Source organism: Aquarana catesbeiana, linkage group LG04 (genome assembly GCF_042186555.1).
Source record: "Aquarana catesbeiana isolate 2022-GZ linkage group LG04, ASM4218655v1, whole genome shotgun sequence".
In the NCBI taxonomy this organism is placed as follows: Eukaryota; Metazoa; Chordata; class Amphibia; order Anura; family Ranidae; genus Aquarana; species Aquarana catesbeiana.
Genome location: NC_133327.1, coordinates 249,169,761 through 249,193,487, shown reverse-complemented (window position 1 = coordinate 249,193,487; position 23,727 = coordinate 249,169,761). Strand labels below are relative to the sequence as shown.

Below are 23,727 nucleotides of genomic sequence, written 5' to 3'. Positions count from 1 at the left end.
ATTTAGGTTCGCCGTCAGCGTTTTATAGCATCAGGGACCCCCATATACTATCTAATAAATGTTTTAACCCCTTGATTGCCCCCTAGTTAACCCTTTCACCACTGATCACCGTATAACCGTTACGGTTGACGCTGGTTAGTTCGTTTATTTTTTATAGTGTCAGGGCACCCGCCGTTTATTACCGAATAAAGGTTTAGCCCCCTAATCGCCCGGCGGTGATATGCGTCGCCCCAGGCAGCGTCAGATTAGCGCCAGTACTGCTAACACCCACGCACGCAGCATACGCCTCCCTTAGTGGTATAGTATCTGAACGGATCAATATCTGATCCGATCAGATCTATACTAGCGTCCCCAGCAGTTTAGGGTTCCCAAAAACGCAGTGCTAGCGGGATCAGCCCAGATACCTGCTAGCACCTGCGTTTTGCCCCTCCGCCCAGCCCACCCAAGTGCAGTATCGATCGATCACTGTCACTTACAAAACACTAAACGCATAACTGCAGCGTTCGCAGAGTCAGGCCTGATCCCTGCGATCACTAACAGTTTTTTTGGTAGTATTTTGGTGAACTGGCAAGCACCGGCCCCAGGCAGCGTCAGGTTAGCGCCAGTACCGCTAACACCCACGCACGCAGCATACACCTCCCTTAGTGGTATAGTATCTGAACGGATCAATATCTGATCTGATCAGATCTATACTAGCGTCCCCAGCAGTTTAGGGTTCCCAAAAACGCAGTGTTAGCGGGATCAGCCCAGATACCTGCTAGCACCTGCATTTTGCCCCTCCGCCCGGCCCAGCCCAGCCCATCCAAGTGCAGTATCGATCGATCACTGTCACTTACAAAACACTTAACGCATAACTGCAGCGTTCGCAGAGTCAGGCCTGATCCCTGCGATCGCTAACAGTTTTTTTGGTAGCTTTTTATTGAACTGGCAAGCACCAGCGGCGTAGTACACCCCGGTCGTAGTCAAACCAGCACTGCAGTAACACTTGGTGACGTGGCGAGTCCCATAAGTGCAGTTCAAGCTGGTGAGGTGGCAAGCACAAGTAGTGTCCCGCTGCCACCAAATAGACAAACACAGGCCCGTCATGCCCATAGTGCCCTTCCTGCTGCATTCGCCAATCCTAATTGGGAACCCACCGCTTCTGCAGCGCCCGTACTTCCCCCATTCACATCCCCAACCAAATGCAGTCGGCTGCATGAGAGCCATTTTTATGTCCTCCCGAGTACCCCTACCCAACGAACCCCCCCCAAAAAAGATGTTGTGTCTGCAGCAAGCGCGGATATAGGCGTGACACCCGCTATTATTGTCCCTCCTGTCCTGACAATCCTGGTCTTTGCATTGGTGAATGTTTTGAACGCTACCATACACTAGTTGAGTATTAGCGTAGGGTACAGCATTGCACAGACTAGGCGCACTTTCACAGGGTCTCCCAAGATGCCATCGCATTTTGAGAGACCCGAACCTGGAACCTGTTACAGTTATAAAAGTTAGTTACAAAAAAAGTGTAAAAAAAATATATATATATAAAATTAAAAAAAATAGTTGTCGTTTTATTGTTCTCTCTCTCTCTATTCTCTCTCTCTATTGTTCTGCTCTTTTTTACTGTATTCTATTCTGCAATGTTTTATTGTTATTATGTTTTATCATGTTTGTTTTTCAGGTATGTAATTATTTATACTTTACCGTTTACTGTGCTTTATTGTTAACAATTTTTTTGTCTTCAGGTACGCCATTCACGACTTTGAGTGGTTATACCAGAATGATGCCTGCAGGTTTAGGTATCATCTTGGTATCATTCTTTTCAGCCAGCGGTCGGCTTTCATGTAAAAGCAATCCTAGTGGCTAATTAGCCTCTAGACTGCTTTTACAAGCCGTGGGGGGGAATGCCCCCCCCCCACCGTCTTCCGTGTTTTTCTCTGGCTCTCCTGTCTCAACAGGGAACCTGAGAATGCAGCCGGTGATTCAGCCAGCTGACCATAGAGCTGATCAGAGACCAGAGTGGCTCCAAACATCTCTATGGCCTAAGAAACCGGAAGCTACGAGCATTTTATGACTTAGATTTCACCGGATGTAAATAGCGCCATTGGGAAATTGGGGAAGCATTTTATCACACCGATCTTGGTGTGGTCAGATGCTTTGAGGGCAGAGGAGAGATCTAGGGTCTAATAGACCCCAATTTTTTCAAAAAAGAGTACCTGTCACTACCTATTGCTATCATAGGGGATATTTACATTCCCCGAGATAACAATAAAAATGATTAAAAAAAAAAAAATGAAAGGAACAGTTTAAAAATAAGATAAAAAAAGCAAAAAAATAATAAAGAAAAAAATAAAAAAAAAAAAAGCACCCCTGTCGCCCCCTGCTCTCGCGCTAAGGCGAACGCAAGCGGCGGTCTGTCGTCAAACGTAAACAGCAATTGCACCATGCATGTGAGGTATCACCGCGAAGGTCAGATCGAGAGCAGTAATTTTTGCAGTAGACCTCCTCTGTAAATCTAAAGTGGTAACCTGTAAAGGCTTTTAAAGGCTTTTAAAAATGTATTTATTTTGTTGCCACTGCACGTTTGTGCGCAATTTTAAAGCATGTCATGTTTGGTATCCATGTACTCGGCCTAAGATCATCTTTTTTATTTCATCAAACATTTGGGCAATATAGTGTGTTTTAGTGCATTAAAATTTAAAAAAGTGTGTTTTTTCCCCAAAAAATGCGTTTGAAAAATCGCTGTGCAAATACTGTGTGAAAAAAAAAATGAAACACTCACCATTTTAATCTGTAGGGCATTTGCTTTAAAAAAATATATAATGTTTGGGGGTTCAAAGTAATTTTTTTGCAAAAAAAATAACTTTTTCATGTAAACAATAAGTGTCAGAAAGGGCTTTGTCTTCAAGTGGTTAGAAGAGTGGGTGATGTGTGACATAAGCTTCTAAATGTTGTGCATAAAATGCCAGGACAGTTCAAAACCCCCCCAAATGACCCCATTTTGGAAAGTAGACACCCCAAGCTATTTGCTGAGAGGCATGTCGAGTCCATGGAATATTTTATATTGCGACACAAGTTGCGGGAAAGAGACAAATTTTTTTTTTTTTTTTTTGCACAAAGTTGTCACTAAATGATATATTGCTCAAACATGCCATGGGAATATGTGAAATTGCACCCCAAAATACATTCTGCTGCTTCTCCTGAGTACGGGGATACCACATGTGTGAGACTTTTTGGGAGCCTAGCCGCGTACGGGACCCCGAAAACCAAGCACCGCCTTCAGGCTTTCTAAGGGCGTGAATTTTTGATTTCACTCTTCACTGCCTATCACAGTTTCGGAGGCCATGGAATGCCCAGGTGGTACAAAACCCCCCCAAATGACCCCATTTTGGAAAGTAGACACCCAAAGCTATTTGCTGAGAGGTATAGTGAGTATTTTGCAGACCTCACTTTTTGTCACGTTTTGAAAATTGAAAAAAGAAAAAAAAAAATTTTTTTCTTGTCTTTCTTCATTTTCAAAAACAAATGAGAGCTGCAAAATACTCACCATGCCTCTCAGCAAATAGCTTGGGGTGTCTACTTTCCAAAATGGGGTCATTTGGGGGGTTTTGTGCCACCTGGGCATTCCATGGCCTCCGAAACTGTGATAGGCAGTGAAGAGTGAAATCAAAAATTTTCACCCTTAGAAATCCTGAAGGCGGTGATTGGATTTCGGGGCCCCGTACGCGGCTAGGCTCCCAAAAAGTCCCACACATGTGGTATCCCCATACTCAGGAGAAGCAGCTAAATGTATTTTGGGGTGCAATTCCACATATGCCCATGGCCTGTGTGAGCAATATATCATTTAGTGACAACTTTATGCAAAAAAAAAAAAAAGTGTCACTTTCCCGCAACTTGTGTCAAAATATAAAATATTCCATGGACTCAATATGCCTCTCAGCAAATAGCTTGGGGTGTCTACTTTCCAAAATGGGGTCATTTTGGGGGGTTCTGTGCCACCTGGGCATTCCATGGCCTCCGAAACTGTGATAGGCAGTGAAGAGTGAAATCAAAAATTTACACCCTTAGAAATCCTGAAGGCGGTGATTGGTTTTCGGGGCCCCGTACGCGGCTAGGCTCCCAAAAAGTCCCACACATGTGGTATCCCCATACTCAGGAGAAGCAGCTGAATGTATTTTGGGGTGCAATTCCACATAGGCCCATGGCCTGTGTGAGCAATATATCATTTAGTGACAACTTTTTGTAAATATTTTTTTTTTTTGTCATTATTCAATCACTTGGGACAAAAAAAATAAATATTCAATGGGTTCAACATGCCTCTCAGCAATTTCCTTGGGGTGTCTACTTTCCAAAATGGGGTCATTTGGGGGGGGTTTGTACTGCCCTGCCATTTTAGCACCTCAAGAAATGACATAGGCAGTCATAAACTAAAAGCTGTGTAAATTACAGAAAATGTACCCTAGTTTTTAGACGCTATAACTTTTGCGCAAACCAATAAATATACGCTTATTGACATTTTTTTTACCAAAGACATGTGGCCGAATACATTTTGGCCTAAATGTATGACTAAAATTTAGTTTATTGGATTTTTTTTATAACAAAAAGTAGAAAATATCATTTTTTTTCAAAATTTTCGGTCTTTTTCCGTTTATAGCGCAAAAAATAAAAACGGCAGAGGTGATCAAATACCATCAAAAGAAAGCTCTATTTGTGGGAAGAAAAGGACGCAAATTTCGTTTGGGTACAGCATTGCATGACCGCGCAATTAGCAGTTAAAGCGACGCAGTGCCAAATTGGAAAAAGACCTCTGGTCCTTAGGCAGCATAATGGTCCGGGGCTCAAGTGGTTAATATTTGCGATTTTTTGCACATATAGTATTAATTTTCACCTGTTCAAGGTGTTTTCACTAACACAAGGATATATATATATTTTTTTTTTTCTGTAAGTAATTTTTGGATTATACCAAAAAATTTCTTATTCTTTACACTTTTATTTTTTACATTTGTACTTCTTGCTAATTTTTATCTATACTCCTAACACAGCGCCACTCCCTATACTTTGATCCATATTCTTGGGGGATCACATAGGTGTCCCCTTCCTACCTAGGGGGGCTGCAGGTGTGAGTCAGTCTATGAGCGCGGATTCGTTGATATATTTATAGCTGCTGTACTTCTCTCCTCTAAGGAAGGTGTGTCTGGGGGTGGGCTTTGGGGCTGGTTGGGGGTGGGATTTGGGCATTTGTTTGTTTGTGAACTTTGCAACATAGGGAAATAAACCCTCGGAAAATAAACCCTCTGAAATAGTTTTAAATAAATTGATACATGAATGAAATATATAGATAGATAGACAGATCGATAGAGGTACAGTTTGGTCATGATTAAATCAATTTGGAAAATATTATATAGAAAACATCCAAAAACAACCCAAAACACCCAGCAGCTACTTAGGAGGTGGAACTGCAGCAATAAAAAATGTGCCCTCCAGAATGTTTTTTTGGTTTTTCTGAACAGTTAAACAAAGAGCTTGACAAAATAAAGGGAGGCATTACAGTTATAATACAATTTAAGAAAAGAGGGTTTGGAGAGCACTGCTCATGAAAGCTTATAATCTAAAAGGGGGGGAAGTGATATAAAAGGTAGTAGATGTGTGGGAACGAGCTGACTGAGAAAAGATGGACTTGCCTGTACTGAAGAGTTATCATGGATCACTTAAAGGCTGACATTGTAAGAGATAGCTGTGCAGATTGTGATAGGGAGTTCCAGAGGATGGAAGAGGCTCTGAAGAAGTCCTGAATGTGAGCAAGAGAGGAGGTGATAATGAATCTAGAAAGAAAAAGGTCTTGGGAGGAGTGAAGAGGATGGTTTGGTTTATATCTTGAAATGAGGTTGTGAATATAGCTGGGGACAGAGTTTTAGATTGCCTTGTAAGTTGTCAATATTTAAAATTGTATTTGTTAAGCAATCAGAAACCCATGGAGGGATTGGAAAAGAGGGATAGTAGATACTGAGGGAGTTGCAGTAGTCGAGGCGAAAGTAAGAAGAGAGTGAAATTGGCAACATTTGAAGAGTGATTTGATGCAGGGCTTAAAGGAGAATTTGGAAATATATATATTGTATATACAAGGAGTCTTAAAAAAGTTTCTGCGCTTTTTTATATTTAACGAAATATTTAAAAAAACGTTAAAAAAGTGAGGAAACTTTTTGAAGAAAATATATATATATAGTGTTTACCCGAAAATAAGCCTGGGTCTTATATTAATTTTGGCAACAAAAGACACAGTAGGGCTTATTTTCGGGGTAGGTCTTCTCACCCCCTCTCTCTCCCTGCCTGACAGGAATCCCCAGTGTGAACTGAGGTCAAATGCTTGTAAAATCCTATAATCCACTCTATAACAGTAGTATATAATGTACAATGTGTGTGTTTCTGTAATATAATTACGCCAAATATCTTCGTTATAGTGCCGCTCTGCGCTTCTGTGACCCACCGGAGCTCTCTTTCCCGCAATTATATTACAGAAACACACACACTGTACATTTTATATACTACTGTAATAGAGTGGATTATATGATTTTACAAGCATTTTAAACTAGGGCTTTTTTTCGGAGTAGTGTTCATATTGCAGCCCTCCTGGAAAATAGCACTAGATCTTATTTTAGGGGTAGGTCTTATTTTCGGGGAAAAACGGTTATCAAACTTTATTTTTTTGATCATTCTATTTGGAAAATAAGGTCTTGTTAAAGCTTTCTTCAATATATACAGAAATAACAATATTTATATTCTAACAACACAACAAAAACTTGACTTTTTCATTAAAAAAAAATAAAAAATGTACTTATCAATTACCTAAGATTGCTCATAAAGCTAAAATAAGTACTCATAGTTATGCTTATTTTATACTGGGCAGTCTTTTACAATAATTAAGACAATTGTTACAAAATACTATACCTCCAGAACAGTGTACATATCTTCAATGTCAGCAAACAACACAAAAACATAAACTGTCACTTGCACAATCATCAAAAGGGTAAGTAGATCTAAAAAGAAAAATATAAATGCATTATAATCATTATTATTGATAGTGTTCAACCACTGCACTGTGAGATAGATAGATAGATAGATAGATAGATAGATAGATAGATAGATAGATAGATAGATAGATAGATAGATAGGGGACAGAAAGTATTCAGACCCCCTTAAATTTTTCACTCTTTGTTATACTGCAGCCATTTGCTAAAATCATTTAAGTTCATTTTTTTTTCCTCATTAATATACACACAGCACCCCATATTGACAGAAAAACAGAGGATTGTTGACCTTTTTTGCAGATTTATTAAAGAAGAAAAACTGAAATATCACATGGTCCTAAGTATTCAGACCCTTTGCTGTGACACTCATATATTTAACTCAGGTGCTGTCCATTTCTTCTGATCATCCTTGAGATGCTTCTACACCTTCATTTGAGTCCAGCTGTGTTTGATTATACTGATTGAACTTGATTAGGAAAGCCACACACCTGTCTATATAAGACCTTACAGCTCACAGTGCATGTAAGAGCAAATGAGAATCATGAGGTCAAAGGAACTGCCTGAAGAGCTCAGAGACAGATCTGACACAGATCTGGCCAAGGTTACAAAAAATGTCTGCTGCACTTAAGGTTCCTAAGAGCACAGTGGCCTCCATAATCCTTAAATGGAAGACCTTTGGGACAACCAGAACCCTTCCTAGAGCTGGCCAGGGGAAAGGGCCTTGGTGAGAGAGGTAAAGATGAACCCAAAGATCACTGTGGCTGAGCTCCAGAGATACAGATCTCAGTTTTTCTTTTTTAATAAATCTGCAAAAATGTCAACAATTCTGTGTTTTTTCTGTCAATATGGGGTGCTGTGTGTACATTAATGAGAAAAAAATGAACATAAATGAGTTTAGCAAATGGCTGCAATATAACAAAGAGTGAAAAATTTAAGGGGGTCTGAACACTTTCCGTCCCCACTGTAGATAGATAGATAGATAGATAGATAGATAGATAGATAGTCACTAAGTTAGCCAAAAGTCAAATTGCAGCAGCATTTTCATAGTTTTGCAGCTATTAGTCCCACTAGATAGAACACCAACTCTTGGCTATCACAAAATGCACAGCCAAAGCATCATCAGGGATTGTGTTGTGACTGGCCAGTTGTAGGCCAAGCATAGGGGGGGCAGAGACACAAATCCTGCACTGGTGTCTATAATGCACGCAGCAATGATGTCAGCAGGAAGGTAGAGGTAAAGGGTATAAACATACATTGAATTATTTTTTACATTCATACAGGAAATTGCAACTCACAGTTAGTATATAAACGTTGTCTGAATGGTCGTCCTTTGGAGAAGACAAACTCTAGAATAATTAAGTTGAATCCTGTTATAGGGAACATTGTCGTGGTGATAAAGTTCTCTGCAAACCGATGTTCTCTTATGGTAACATTTTCCATGCTATGGTTTAATGGTAGACAGGCACTGCCAATTAGAAATAAAGAAAAGTCAAACTGTGTCAAGTTCACTCAAATATATACTGTATATATGTTTTTTTATTTTAAATTTGCTACAGGTTGAAAACGTTCACAGTTTCTAATGGCAGAAAATGAAAATATGTGGTGTTCAAGTGAAAAAAAAAATAGAAAAAGTAGATTTTTTTATTTGAATTTAAATGTAAGTGTATGTATGAACACAGTAACAACAAAACATATTTGGTGTATATGTAACAATCAGCGCCACCCCTAATTATAATTAAAGTGCTAAGTGCAAATTATTGTTCAAAAAAAATATATATACCAAATACTGTGCAAATCATATATATCAAAACAACACAGCTGTGGAACACTCTAATTAAAACACCTCACTATGCACAAAATGAATATAAATATATACAGTGCAGCGCTACGCTCTTAAAATTGAAAATCTGTGTTCATGAATCAAACAATCCACTACATTAAATATAGTCCCAATACAAATATATGTATAAAATCTTGATCAGTGAGCATCTGCAGGTATACATCACCACTGTGCTCTTCTATGGGCAATTGTGTAAACCTCCACCAGATAATATATATCTGCTCACCTCAACAATGAGTCAGATAGACTCAAAAAATTAATATTTTCTCTCTTGTTCTTAATGGCTCAGCTGTAAGATTAGCCCTCAACTGCTTCTCCAGCCTCCCGAGTGATTCCAATAGGTGGGTGATAATGTTTTTGGAATCACTTGGCAGGCTGGAGAAGCAGTTGAGGGCTAATCTTACATCTGAGTCATTAAGAACGACAGAGACCATAGACAAGTGGAGAAAATATACATTTTTTTTGAGTCCATCTGATTCATTGTTGAGGTGAGCAAAAATATTGGCTGGTGGAGGTGTACACAATTGCCCATAGAAGAGCATGGTGATGATTTATACCTATGGATGTTCACTGATCAAGATTTTATACATATATTTGTATTGGGACTATATTTAATGTAGTGAATTGTTTTATTCATGAACACAGATTTGCAATTTTAAGAGAGTAGCACTGTACTGTATATATTTATAACAAAACATATTTAGTACATCTTATCAATATATGCACATTTCCCCATGTTTTGTCTGTTTAAAAATGACAAACCAAGACATACAGCAAAAATACTCATATGCACAGTGTATCCAAATATACCTTCCAACACTTGTGTGTAACTGTGATCAATTAAAAATCTGCTATGAATGTGTAATCCCACAGTGACAACAGTGCACTCCACCACGTGATATTACAATGGTGTCCTTTTATGAAACTGAGATCAGCAGCGATCCCGAGTCTCACGGCTGATCTCAGGTCATTACCAATTTATGAAACTGAGATAATCAGTGGAGAACATGTTCTCCGCTGATTATCTCAGCACAGTGAGAATTTGTAACTGACTTCACAGAAACGGCCAGTTTATGAAGGTGCGATCTCAGCACCTCACTGGCGATCTGTGGCAGAATTCTTACTTTCTGATTCACCATTTCAGAAGTGGAGAATCAGAGTGAGAAGCATGAAACTGGCTGATATTCTGGAGAAAGCAAGAAGTCTTTTGACTTCTTTCTTTCACCAAACAGTCATAGCACACCTTCCCCACCATTACACACCCCAAAACCAGCAGGATAGGAATTTATAGTGTATATATATATATACATATATATACATATATATATATATATACATATCTATATATAGCTATATATATAGCTATATATATAGCTATATATATATATATAGCTATATATATATATATATATATATATATCTATATATAGGTATATATATAGCTATATATATAGCTATATATAGCTATATATATATCTATATATAGATATATATTTTTTTAGATGTTCACGTCTCTGGCTGGGTTCACACTTGTGCGATGCGTGAACCAGCGTGATTCCTGTGCGGGCTTTCACATCGCACCTACATTGACATCTGCGCATCACTGCGGGTGTCAATGTAAAGTTAATGACACCCCCAGATCATTTCACAGATCGCAGTGCGAACTATGTAATGGTGCAGGAATCGGATCGCATGGGTGTTCACACCCATGCGATCCGATTCCAGTGCGGACCAAATAAAGGGTCCTGTACCATTTTGGTGCAAATGCAATATGATTTAGGGCCAGTTCCCACTGCTGCGGTGTCCGAGATCGGATGTGATTCGCACCGCACTGCAGTGCAAAATCACATCTGATCTCTGTGCGATGCGATTTCAGCCATACAGATAGTATTGCTAAATTTGCATTGCCTCCGGACCAAACTCTTACAGGACCCTTTTTTTGGTCCACAGCAGAATCGGATCGCATGGGTGTTCACACCCATGCGATTCGATTACTGTCCGAGTTTGCAGATCGCACTGCGATATGCGAACTGATTTGGGGGTGTTGTTAACTTTTAGGCCCAGTTCACACTTGTGCGATGCCGGACATTGCACAGGCATCGCATGTTATTCGCAGCACACTGCCATTCACATTACATGCGATGTCTGTGCGGTGCGATATCAGCTGTACAGATAGTATGGCTGATATCGCACCGCATTCGGTGCAAACACGCACAGGACCCTTTTTTCTGTTCGGACCAGAATCGGATCGCATGTGTGTTCACACATATGCGATCCGATTCATGTCCGAACTGTCAGTTCGCAGTGCGATATGCAAGCTGATCTGGGGGTGTCGTTAACAATGTATTGACACTCCCCAGCGATTCGCATATGGCAGTGTGAACTGACATGCGAGTCGGTGCGATGCGGGAACCTGCAGTGGATTCGCAGTGTTCTCGCAGCGCACCAGTTTATCAATTTTTATGTTTATCTATAATGAAATATATTTTATTTTAATTTATTAATAAATATTTATACTTGTATACTTTATTAAAATTATTTTTTTAATGATTATAAATGTATTTTGCATTTATATGAATGTTGTATAGCTGCATTACATATGTGCATTACATTCATTTACTATACACCATTCACATTTAAATAGGGACATGTATGATCTTTAAATATTGATAAAAACAATGTTTTTTTTATAATTAGGTTAATGTATATTGTGTAGGGGGAATTTATCTTTATTATTTTATTAATATGTTGGGGAATAATGTGTGCTGATTTGTGTTAAACTTTTGTATTTTATGGTTCCTCATACTGTAATCCCGCTACATCACACGAGATTATAGTGATAGGAGCCATTATCAGGAGTTCCTGGCGTTTGTAGATCGCTCCTCAACTCAACATGAGAAGCGATCTACACACTTTCATAAACAGGCACTCAGAGGAGAGCGATCTCCTCTGAGAATGCCTGAGAACTGAAAAGCGGTATTTTACCGCACTTTCATAAAAGGACACCAATATGCTCTACATTTTTGACTTCTCATCATAAATAAGGTCAAATAGTACTTTCACACTCTCCTGCAGGGCTAGTACACACATATGGGGTCCATTTCTTATTGAACTTGTCTATGGCTTAGATACACATCACATGTATAAAAAAGTGATCCCTGTCCTCTGATTCTCCAGCAGTAATCACTGTCCTCTGATGTAAAGAGGAACTCTGGGAACTCAAAACTCTTAAGCCACTTTGAGTATCTTGGCATGCGGTGGATGTATCTGCACGCACGTTGGAAGTAGTGAGGGGAGCCCAGGTCAACTTTTGCATCAGGGCCCACAAGCTTCAAGCTACGCCTCTGTCGACAGTGTTCATTTGTTTCTCTTCAAAGCTCTAAGTGTCGTTTCTCTCCGGTGCTTTGTTCCTCTGTTATCAGCATGAGTCACTTTGGAGAAGTTTCCCAACACATGAGATAACATGAGAGATCCCAGCATAGAAACATGATGACATCATCGGCCTTAGGCTCTGCACCTATACATGTTACTTCGGGGGGGCGGTCTTCTTCAGTAAGACTGAAGAAGCCCTAATGAAGAAGTACGGCCCTCTGAATGTAACGCTATTTGACCTCATTTATGACGAGAGGTCAAAAATGGAGGTGAGCAGATTGTAATATCATGTGGTGGAATGCACTGGTGTCACTGAGGCATTACGCGTTCATAGAAGATACGAATTGTTCACAATTGCACATCGTTGTTGGAAGGCATATTTGGATAATGGATTCTTAGCTGTATTGGGACAATTTTAGGTGTTTAGTTTAGGTGGTTATGCACTAAATATATGCACAGTGGTGCAGTGGATAGCACTTTCGCCTAGCACCCACGACACTACCTGCCTGGAGTTTTGCATGTTCTCCCTGTGCCTGCGTGGGTTTCCTTCGGGTACTTCGGTTTCCTCCCACACTCCAAAGACATGCTGGTAGGTTAATTGGATCCTGTCTAAATTGTCCCTAGTATGTATGAATGTAAGTTAGGGACCGTAGATTGTAAGCTCCTTTGAAAAGTGCGCAGTCAATTTGCCTTTAGTAAATCAATCCCAAAGTGTCAATTTTATAAACATTAGCATGCCAATGAACAATAGCACACTTTAGTCATATTGTTTGTTTTTTATTTTTTGTACTCATAGTTGTACTACTAATAGCAATGTAAGCTCATTAATTATTATTATATTAACTGGTGCACATACAAAACATGTTTGTTGTTACTATTACTGTGAACTAGCCCCAGTTCATATACCTTCAGACCTCAGATCAGTCCCAAAGCATGTACCTTCAAATATCTTAAAAACCCCAAATAATGTCTTTCAGACCTCAAATAAGCCCCTTTAGACCTCAGATCAACACCAATGCCTGCACCCTCATAACTCTGGTTCAAATGAATGCATCTTTAGACCTCAGATCAAACCCAAATTCTTCAACTTCAGACCTCAGATCTACCAAAACTCTTCACTTCCAGAAATGCAGGGACACAAAATACCTGCTGCATAGTAAGGGGGTGGGTGTAGTTGTGTGTGTGGGTTCTTTCACACACTAACATCCTCGCATTAATAATATCAGGGGGTTAAAAGGTTGTGGGCTGACTATCAACTATGCTCAGGTTTCAGTGAAAAAGGCGTGGTGCGCTCACCTGTGTGCATGTGGTACAGTTTGTCGATCCTTGCTTTAGCCTATTGCTGGATTTTTATAAAGATCCATGTGAGGGAGTATAATAATGACAACATTAGTTTAAAAAAAATGACTTTCACTGTCCTTATGAAACTGCATTTTTAAAATTGTGGCTAAACAATGGTTAGATCTATAAACCACGTGGTAATCATTTACCTGAAAACATCTGTTTCATTGTACCATGGCTGTTGCAGAAGTAGAAAGAAAGCAGTTGTCTGTACAATCACACTGAAGATAAAGTGCATACCAATGGACAATAATAATGGAGGAGAAAGAAGCTGTCCTGGAGGTCTGTATGGAGCGAGCTTTGGTGCTGGACCATTCAAACTTACTAAATAAAGAAGAATGTTGTGTCATACAGTCTCTTATTGAAGAAGTCAGCAATAAAATACTAAAATAACAGATACTTACAAGTTAAGGCCACTGTAATATTGATAGCCAAATCTTGTAATAGGTATTGATAATTTCCAAGAAGGGTTTGTTTCTAAGACAAAATAATTTGTGTAAGGCAAAACAAATAATTTCATAACCTGTGGAATATTTATACAGAGCTGTGTTTCCAGCAGTGAGTCTGCAATTTATAGTATATTCAAAGTTACTTCTTTTTTGTTTTCAATGGAGCAGAATTTAAAACCATGGTTAGGTATTATTTGCTGTCTGTGTCCCCACTAGGGAGATGTGCTCTCCCTGTTGGTCCTGAGGACCACTGCCACTGTGATAGAAAATTATAGCAAAATGTTAAAGTTGTTTTTTTTCTTTAGGAGGGAAAGGTAAATTTTCCAAGGGTTATGCCCCGTACACACGATCGGAAATGCCGCCAGCAAAAGACCGATGTGAGCTTTTGGTCGGAAAATGCGACCATGTGTATGCTCCATCAGACTTTTGCTGGCGGAATTCCAGCCAGCAAAAGATTGAGAGCAGGTTCTCTATTTTTCCGTCGGAAAAAGTTCCTATCTGAAAAAGCGATCGTCTGTATGCAATTTGGACGTGCAAAAAAAATCACACATGCTCGGAAACAGTTTGACGCATGTTCGGAAACACTGAACTTAATTTTCTTGGCTCGTTGTAGTGTTGTACGTCACCACGTTCTTGAGGGTCGAAAGTTCAGAGAACTTTTGTGTGACTGTGTGTATGCAAGACAAGCTTGAGTGGAATCCCGTCGGAAAAGCCATCATATCTTTTTCCGACCAAAATACCAATCGTGTGTACGTGCATTACGGTTATTCTAGTGACAACTACCTACGACAAGGCTTCTCCTCTCTTTTGGAGAAATTCCCACCTACTTCCTGTTTGGTCTACAGGACAGGAGACAATAAAAAAAAATTCAATCTCCCCAATGTGACACAGACAGCAAAAAAAAATCAGAGAGGGATTTTATCTAGTCTATACTCTATTCAAAAGTAGAAATAAGCAAATGCATTAAAAGCATATGTGAACACAATGATTACATCCTTTGGCTAAAATCTACCCTGCACTCAAAGCACCTGTGCAGAAAAATATGATAAGCTTCTATGGAGCCACCTCATTAACATCTCTGGACTTAGGAGATAGCTCCAAAAAATATTTAAAAAGTTATTTACATTGCAATGGGCCATTGCTGCCAGGTGGGAGTCAGTTTTAGGATACTTTTATCAAAATATCAAGTACTCTTAATATCTCTGTAATAAAAATCCAGAGCTGGTGCCCATGGTAAGAAAAGGCCAACTCCTTCTCTTTAGTAAGGTAAAAATAATCAGCAAAGTACTTTTTAGCAATATATTTAGCCTATCTGGAACATATAGTAATAACACTTAAAAACAGTGGGACAATGTTATACAAACATTTATAAAGTAATTAGAGAATCTAAAAATCAATTGTAAAAGGATGGAAGAGGTCCCAGGGGCCTTTACAACACGTATACGGTTAAGGCATTGCCAGTTACTTCGTGGCATCTTCTAACCATCTAACCAAAAAAATTATAATCCAGCAAGTAATCACTTCAAAACATCTTCACAGTAACAGCAAGGAAAAGTTTAAATTAAGGCAACCTTACCCAGAATAGATATGCTATGCAAGTTAGACCAACAAGGATGAACATGGTCATGAACTTAAAGATAGAGAACGTTGTAACCAAAGTATTCCTTCCTTCCCTGTGTAAGAAGAGAACATTGTCTTATTACATTGTTGTACACAGTGTTGTACGTATTTTAAGAGATGTACAATATTTTCTCAAAATAGAAGTAGAGGTGTTATTAATAGGGATGGGCTTTATGTTCGGGTCGAACATGAGTTCGACTCAAACATTGGCTGTTCGGCTGTTCGCCGAACAGCGAACAATTTGGGGTGTTCGCGGCAAATTCGAAAGCCGCGGAACACCCTTTAAAAGTCTATGGGAGAAATCAAAAGTGCTAATTTTAAAGGCTTATATGCATGGTATTTTCATAAAAAGTGTTTGGGGACCTGGGTCCTGCCCCAGGGGACATGTATCAATGCAAAAAAAAGTTTTAAAAACGGCCGTTTTTTTCGGGAGCAGTGATTTTAATAATGCTTAAAGTGAAACAATAAAAGTGTAATATTCCTTTAAATTTTATACCTGGGGGGGTGTCTATAGTATACCTGTAAAGGGGCGCATGTTTCCCGTGTGTATTGTCAGGACCGACAATTCATTAATAGCCAGCACTAGCGCTAGCACTTTTAAATGACTTTTTTTCCTTTAGAAATGTCATTTTGCTCATAGACTGTTATAAACACGGAAAACATGCGCTACTTTACAGGCATTTTTTTTACTTTACAGGCATTTATAGACACCCTCAGGTATGAAATTTAAAGGAATATTTCACTTTAATTGTTTCACTTTAAGCGTTATTAAAATCACTGCTCCTGAAAAAACGGCCCTTTTTAAAACTTTTTTTTGCATTGATACATGTCCCCTGGGGCAGGACCTGGGTCCCCAAACACTTTTTATGACAATAACTTGCATATTAACCTTTAAAATTAGCACTTTAGGTTTCTCCCATAGACTTTTAAAGGGTGTTCCGTGGCTTTTCGAATTTGCCGCAAACACCCCAAATTGTTCGGCGAACGGGTGAACAGCCAGTGTTCGAGTCAAACTTATGTTCGACTTGAACAGATAGCCCATCCCTAGTCAACACATACACCTGTGTTAACAAGAGAATCACTGACTTGATGTCAGTTGGTCCTTTTGTGGCGGGGCTGAAGTGCAGTAGAAATGTTTTTTTAGGGATTAAGTTAATTTATTATGGCAAAGAAGAACTTTGCAATTCATCTGATCACTCTTCATAATATTCTGGAGTATATGCTTATTGCCATAAAAAAAACTGAGGCAGCAGACTTTGTGAGCTCCCATCAGGCTTTGCCCACCCAGTGACTAGTCATTTCCCAAATATGAGCATTGCCCCATATACATTTAGCTTTCATCCAGAGAATCTTCCACATACAGCTTCCTAGCACATGGAACTGCACAATCTTTGTACTGGCATACCTCTGTATGCCAGCTCACAGTTGGTCTTAATTCCCGACAGTTTGCTAATCTGAGAGCTAGCAGTAGTTATTAACGAATTTGTGGCTGCCAAAGCGTCAGGTTCTTAAAGTGGCAGTAGTAAGAGCTAATTGAATTTGCCACATATTTTGCTAATGTTACTGACACTGGTGCAAATGCTTGTCTGAATTAGGAACAGGTAATTTTTTGAGGGGACTGCTGACTTAAAATTGTTGTTAGGACTGTATTGAATTTCCATGCACAGGTTTTAATTACTAAAGGAATAGAGAGTCTATTCATTTTTCTATGAGAATGAGGCTTATTTACTAAAGAAGTTGAAGTCTTCACACAATAAATTGGCTAAAAATTCACGTCATATCCAGTTATGTGAAAAGCGAATTCTCATTTACTTATTTCATCTGCAGATGATTATGTATTTAACCAATTCCGGACAGCCTTCTGCACATTTACTGCAGCAATGCAGCCCGGCTGTGCAAAGTGACTTACCTGTATGTCACTCCATGCAGTAGCCTCTCTGGGGCGTGCCGATTGGACAGAGGGAGAGCCAATCAGCAGGTCCAGCGGATGCCATGTTAGCCGGCCACCCGCGATTCCTCCCCAGAGAGGCAGAACGGTGATCTGCCTATGTAAACAAGGCAGATCCCCGTTCTGTCAGGGGAGAACATGGAGATCTTGTGTTCCTACTAAACAGGAACATGGATCTCTGTGTTTTCCCAGTCAGACCATCCCCCACACAGTTAGCAAGCACCTCCTTAACCCTTTTGATCGCCCCTGGTCCCTGGCACCTGTTCCCTGCTAGTTTCATTTATACAGTGACAGTGCATTTTTTTAGCAGTGATCACTGTATTGGTGTCACTGGTCCCCAAAAAGTGTCACTTAGTGTCAGATTTGTCCGCCGCAATGTCGCAGTCCCACTAAAAATCACTGATCGCCGCCATTACTAGTAAGAAATATTAGAAAATAAAAAGTCCTTAAATCTATCCCATAGTTTATAGACACTATAACTTTTGCGCAAACCAATCAATATACACTTATTGGGATTTTTTTACCAAAAATATGTAGCAGAATACATATTGGCCTAAATTGATGAAGAAATTAGATTTTTTTCAATTTTTTTATTGTATATGTATTATAGCAAAAAGTAAAAATGTATTGTTTATTTTTCAAAATTGTCAGTCTTTTTTTGTTTATAGCGCAAAAAATAAAAACCGCAGAGGTGATTAAATACCACCAAAAAAAGCTCTATTTCTGGGAAAAAAAGGATGTCAATTTTGTCTGGGTGCAACATTGCACGACCACGCAATTGTCAGTTAAAGCGACCCAGTGCCGTATCGCAAAAAATTGCCTGGTCATTGAGCAGCCAATTCTTCCAGGGCTGAAGTGGTTAAGCCACCTGCTTGAGTACAGTTTTAGAAAATATAGTAAATTACCTAAAAACAATATATAATAATTAGTTGTATATTACCTACTTATAGTAATTAATCGCTTGCCACCCAGGCCAATTCTGACACTTCTCTCCTACATGTAAAAATCATCATTTTGTTGCTAAAAAATTACTCATAACCCCCAAAAATGATATATATATATTTTTTTTTAGTAGACACCCTGGAGAACAAAAGGTGGGATTTTTTTTACCAAAAATATGTAGCAGAATACATATTGGCCTAAATTGATGAAGAAATTAGATTTTTTAAAATTTTTTTATTGTATATGTATTATAGCAGAAAGTAAAAATGTATTGTTTATTTTTCAAAATTGTCAGTCTTTTTTTGTTTATAGCGCAAAACATAAAAACCGCAGAGGTGATCAAATACCACCAAAAGAAAGCTCTATTTCTGGGAAAAAAAGGACACCAATTTTATTTGTGTACAGAAGCGAACAACTGCGCAATTGTCAGTTAAGTAACGCAGTGCCATATCGCAAAAAAATGGAATGGTCATGAAGGGGGTAAATCCTTCTGGGGCTGAAGTAGTTAAGTGAACAGGAATTTGCTTTTCACAGGATTATATAATTGAAGTAAACTTTCACGCAACTGATTATGTGAAAATTTAAAACTCTTTTAGTAAATCATAGCAAAAATCCTGTTTTTTTAAATCTCTCCTGCAAGTAATAAGATTTTTAAAGCGAACACAGCTTAAGTCAGCATTCACTTCGTAAAGCAACCTTTCTCTACTGCTTTAGGACATTTTCCCTTTTATGTGCAAAAGCCAGTTACAATTGATATTTAAACATTAATTCAGTTTCTTATAGCCAAACCTATGCAATGTGTAAAAAAGTAAAAATCGTACTTGATGAGCATTGGAACACATTGAATATTTGGAATTTTGGAAGTGAAAGGTGAAGCAACAGATGCTTCTAATTCTGACAACGAAATTCCAGCATGGGATATTTTAAGTGCCTGTAAAGAATGGATAAAAGGTAAATTATTACATTAGTGAAAAATAGAGGAAACACGAGTACTACACAAATGTTTGTAATGATTGTAATGGTTCTATTACCTTTGTTTTTGCTTCGAAAATTCTGATAAAACTTTATGTCACTCACAACTAGTCACAACTTCTCACTTTACTTAAAACTGAAGATTAGTATATATTTTTGGGGGGAGATACAGTACCATACACATTGGTTATGTATAAATGTATGTATCCCATTACTCGCAGACTGCTGCAGCCTGTTGTGCCTCCTCATATCTGCCAGGTACTATCCTGAGCAGCTGTCTTCCAGCACTGTGAGACTTAACTGCAGCCCCTGCTACAGAGAACTGTTGGAGAAGTTGAATGAAATTATTCCACCACCCATTTATGAAATGTGATGCATTGTGGGAGTGTAATAATACAAGTTCCGAAAATGGCGGACAGGGAAGATGGGGGCAAGCAAGTGACACAACTTCTCTCTGCATCAATGCCTGCAGTGAACTCTCACAGCACCACAAGATAGCTACTCAGAATAGTATCTGGCAGCTGTGAGGATGCACAGCAGAGAAAATGAAGAAAGATTGTTAGCAGAAAAGCAGCCTGCAGGTAATTGAAAATGTCTGTAAAAATACATTCATGAATTATTTAATCAACCTTCAACTCTAATATCAGATTTGGTGAGCTGTTATAGAATATACTATACCTTTTATAGAAACACTTGGCACATACATAGTGGGCTTTCCATAAATGTACTGGTGGATGAGCCTAGAACTCTATGGGGTTCATTTACTAAAGGAAAAGAGACTGTTCACTTACAATAATGAATGTTCACTTTCCATAATAATTGTTCACTTGGCTTAGTAAATAAGGTAAATCTGCATTTTTTTTTATTATCATCCAATCATATGCTATGAGAAAGCCTGTTATTTTTATTTTTCGTTTGTTTGTTTTACTGATACGATTGTTTATTTAAAAGCAAACACAAAATCACCTTATTTATTAAACTAAGCAAATATTCAATTTGCAAAGTCAACAAATATTACTCCTTTAGTAAATCCAATCCAGTGTATCTAGCTTCATACCATCACAAGCAAAACATAATTTTATATAAATGAGATATAATCCACACAAAAATCTTGGTGACTTCTAGGCATGTCATTTGCAGGGTTTCAAGAGCCCAGCGATATCTATCAATATACTTCCAACTACTAAACCTGTTCTATGGACTGCTATAAAGTACGTGCAATCATAACATGAAAATATCATTCTTCATATGATATTTGTAGGTGGTCAGTTGCAGTCCATAGAACAGGTTTAGTGTTAGGAAGTATAAAAATAAGATTTAAGTATAGTTCTTATATATATATAGGTATAAAACTAGGTTTGCATTTGTATTGCCAGATACTGGCACAGTTTTAAGTGGGTGTATAGATGTATTCACCATATTCACAAATATACAGCATGCTTACCCCACAATCATTTGCTCCATCTCCACACATTCCAACAAAGTAACTGAAATAGTGACAGTAAAATCATTATTATATATATTTTTTGTTATACAGGTTTTATATAGCGCCAACAGTTTGTGCAGCGTTTAACAAAATAAAGGCAGACAATACAGTTACATAACAATTTGGTACAAGAGGAATCAGAGGGACCTGTTTATTAGAGCTTACAATCTAAAAAGGAAGGGTCAATTGATACAAAAGGTAATAGCTGTGGGGGATGAGCTTATGGAGGAAGTAAAACAGTGTTAGTTAGAAGCAGGATAGGCTTCTTTAAAGAGAAAGGTTTTCAGGGATCGTCTAAAGATGGATAGATTAGCGGACAGTCGGACAGATTGGGGTAGGGAGTTCCAAAGGATGGGAGAAGCTCTGGAGAAATCCTGGAGGCGAGCATGGGAGGAGATGACAAGGTAGCTAGAGAGCAGGAGGTCTTGGGAGGACCGAAGAGAGCGGTTTGGTTGGTATTTTGGGACTAGGTTAATGATGTAGCTGGGGGCAGAGTTAATGATGGCCTTGTAAATTATTGTTAGTACTTTGAATTTTATTTGTTGGGTGAGTGGAAGCCAGTGGAGGGATTGGCAGAGAGTGGTGGAGGACACTAAATAGTTGGTAAGGTGGATGAGTCTTGCAGCGGCATTCATTATGGACTGAAGGGGGGATAGTCTATGTAAAGGTAATCCAATGAGGAGGGAGTTGCAGTAGTCACAATGCATTGATTGGTTTGCATAACTCAGTTTTCATGAACTTGTTGGAAACCCCAATTCACTTACAGAATGGGAAAGAAGTACTTCAGTCCCCTTAGCAGCTCAGAACCAATTAAAAAATCCCTATTAATCCATTGGGCCTACAGATACTTGCCAAAGATAAAGGATGGGACAATAAACATCTTTACTCCTTACGGACCACCCACCGTCTATTTACGTTGCTACTTTAACATTAAATACTGTTGTTATGGCAGCAGATAGCTGCCATAATCCTGGTAAATTCTTCAATGGTGGGCGGTCCACTTTAAGATATAAGTGGTCTTCGTGGTAGGTTCTCCACAAGATCACTTTTATCGGAAGCGGGAGAGGTGTCCCTCCCTCCTGCCGTGTCCCGGGTCGTCTCTGCCGCTTACCAGATCCGTCGGTAGTAGCGGAGGCGATCCGATGCTTTATCCTGATGGGGAGGAAGTAGAGTGAGGGAATGATAGCCCCCACTCAACTCTATGCCCTTGGAGGATGGGAGCGACCTCAAGCGTCACTTCTGCCCTCTGGCCTTAAAGGGACCTTTTTTTATAGAAAAAAAAGACATTTTTTCATTAGTTTTTTTATTGCTTTTAAGTGTAAATGTGAGATCTGAGGTCACTTCTGCCCTCTGGTTTTAAAGGGACCATTTTTTTTTTATCGAAAAAAAAGACATTTTTTTTTAATTGCTTTTAAGTGTAAATGTGAGATCTGGGGTCTTTTTGACCCCAGATCTCACAATAAAGTGGTCCTGTCATGCTTTTTTTCTATTACATTCCTTGTAATAGGAATAAAAGTGATCCATTTTTTTTTTTAACAGGTCAGTATAAAAATAAAAAACAAGACGTAAAATAAATAAGAAATAAAAATGTAAACTGTCCCGTCCCTCCGTGCTCGCGTGCAGAAGCGAACGCATATGTAAGTCGTAGCCACATATGAAAACAGTGTTCAAACCACACATGTGAGATATCGCTACAATCGTTAGAGCGAGAGCAATAATTCTAGCAAAAGACCTCCTCTGTAACTCCAAACTGGTAACCTGTAGAAACTTCGCCTATGGAGAATTTTAAGTGACAAAGTTCATTGCCATTCCACAAGCGGGCGCAATTTTGAAGAATTACATATAGGGTATCAATTTACTTGGCGTAACATTATCTTTCACATAATTGAAAAAAATGACATACAAAAATTTTACTTTAAAAATAGTTGCTGTTTATTTTAACATATAAGCTGGGTAACCTGAAAATAGTTATCTAAAGGCAGATTTATACTGCCTACAATCAGTTCAGCTGTCTTGGTCTGGACCCTTCCTACCTGAGTTGACTCTCTCCCTAGAATCTCAATACAAGACAACATAGCCACACAAGGCAAACTCTCAACACATTCAACTAGTTGGTGCTAGGTTTATAGACCCAGCCAGGAACAAGATTTGTGGTTGGCTGAATACACTCTTTTCAGCCTAGTCGCCCTTGGCAATGGCCTACGTTAGCTATCCAGAAAAAAAAGTAATACAACATTATACAACATATGTATTCCATTATTTTAAGGTTCTTAAAGGTCTGTACTTACTCTAATTTCTGAAGTTCTTCAATAAGGTTTGACTTTTGTTTTGGCATCATTCTGGCAAAAATGGTTCCGTTCAATAATATCTTTAAAACATTAAAATATGTACAATACACTATTATGGTAGGCCATAATGTTTGTATGAATAAGGAGGCAAGAAAAAGCCACAATTTCTATTAATCTATTTAAGTTTGTGTCAGTCACTATTTTCAAGATGTTCATTATTAAGTATACTGTAAATACCACATTTTGTATGCAGTTGTTTTATGTTTTTTGACTCTTTGTAATAATCAGATATGAAATACTGTAGGATGACTGGTGTCATCACCAGGAAAATGATAGCAATTGCTTTCCTGTGTGCCTTTCATCTCCTACTATACATAACACCTCCCCTTTACCAATCCCGACTGCAGTAATTCTTTTTCTTTTGAAGCATCATACTAGACATTGCTTTTAAGATGGGGCATTCTG

The 23,727-nt window shown here is 38.7% G+C and overlaps 1 protein-coding gene and 1 non-coding gene across 3 annotated transcripts in view; one reads left to right on the top strand and one right to left on the bottom strand.

Moving 5' to 3' along the window:
- LOC141139853 (probable cation-transporting ATPase 13A4) overlaps window positions 1-23,727 on the bottom strand; it is a 203,175-nt gene that overhangs the window by 15,310 nt on the left and 164,138 nt on the right. For both annotated transcript variants that reach the window (XR_012243820.1, XM_073626383.1), the window contains exons 21-28: window positions 23,263-23,342; window positions 20,933-20,975; window positions 19,338-19,447; window positions 15,583-15,679; window positions 13,962-14,034; window positions 13,707-13,881; window positions 8,300-8,469; window positions 6,925-7,013 (exon numbers count right to left, since the gene is read on the bottom strand). Coding sequence is in view for 1 of the 2 variants with exons in the window: in XM_073626383.1 (XP_073482484.1) it covers window positions 6,925-7,013; window positions 8,300-8,469; window positions 13,707-13,881; window positions 13,962-14,034; window positions 15,583-15,679; window positions 19,338-19,447; window positions 20,933-20,975; window positions 23,263-23,342 (837 nt within the window). In the remaining variant the exon portion in view is untranslated. The remainder of the gene's footprint in view (window positions 1-6,924; window positions 7,014-8,299; window positions 8,470-13,706; window positions 13,882-13,961; window positions 14,035-15,582; window positions 15,680-19,337; window positions 19,448-20,932; window positions 20,976-23,262; window positions 23,343-23,727) is intronic.
- Window positions 15,371-15,496, top strand: LOC141141644 (U6atac minor spliceosomal RNA). The gene has a single exon (XR_012244185.1). It is a non-coding gene; the product is annotated as a U6atac minor spliceosomal RNA (small nuclear RNA).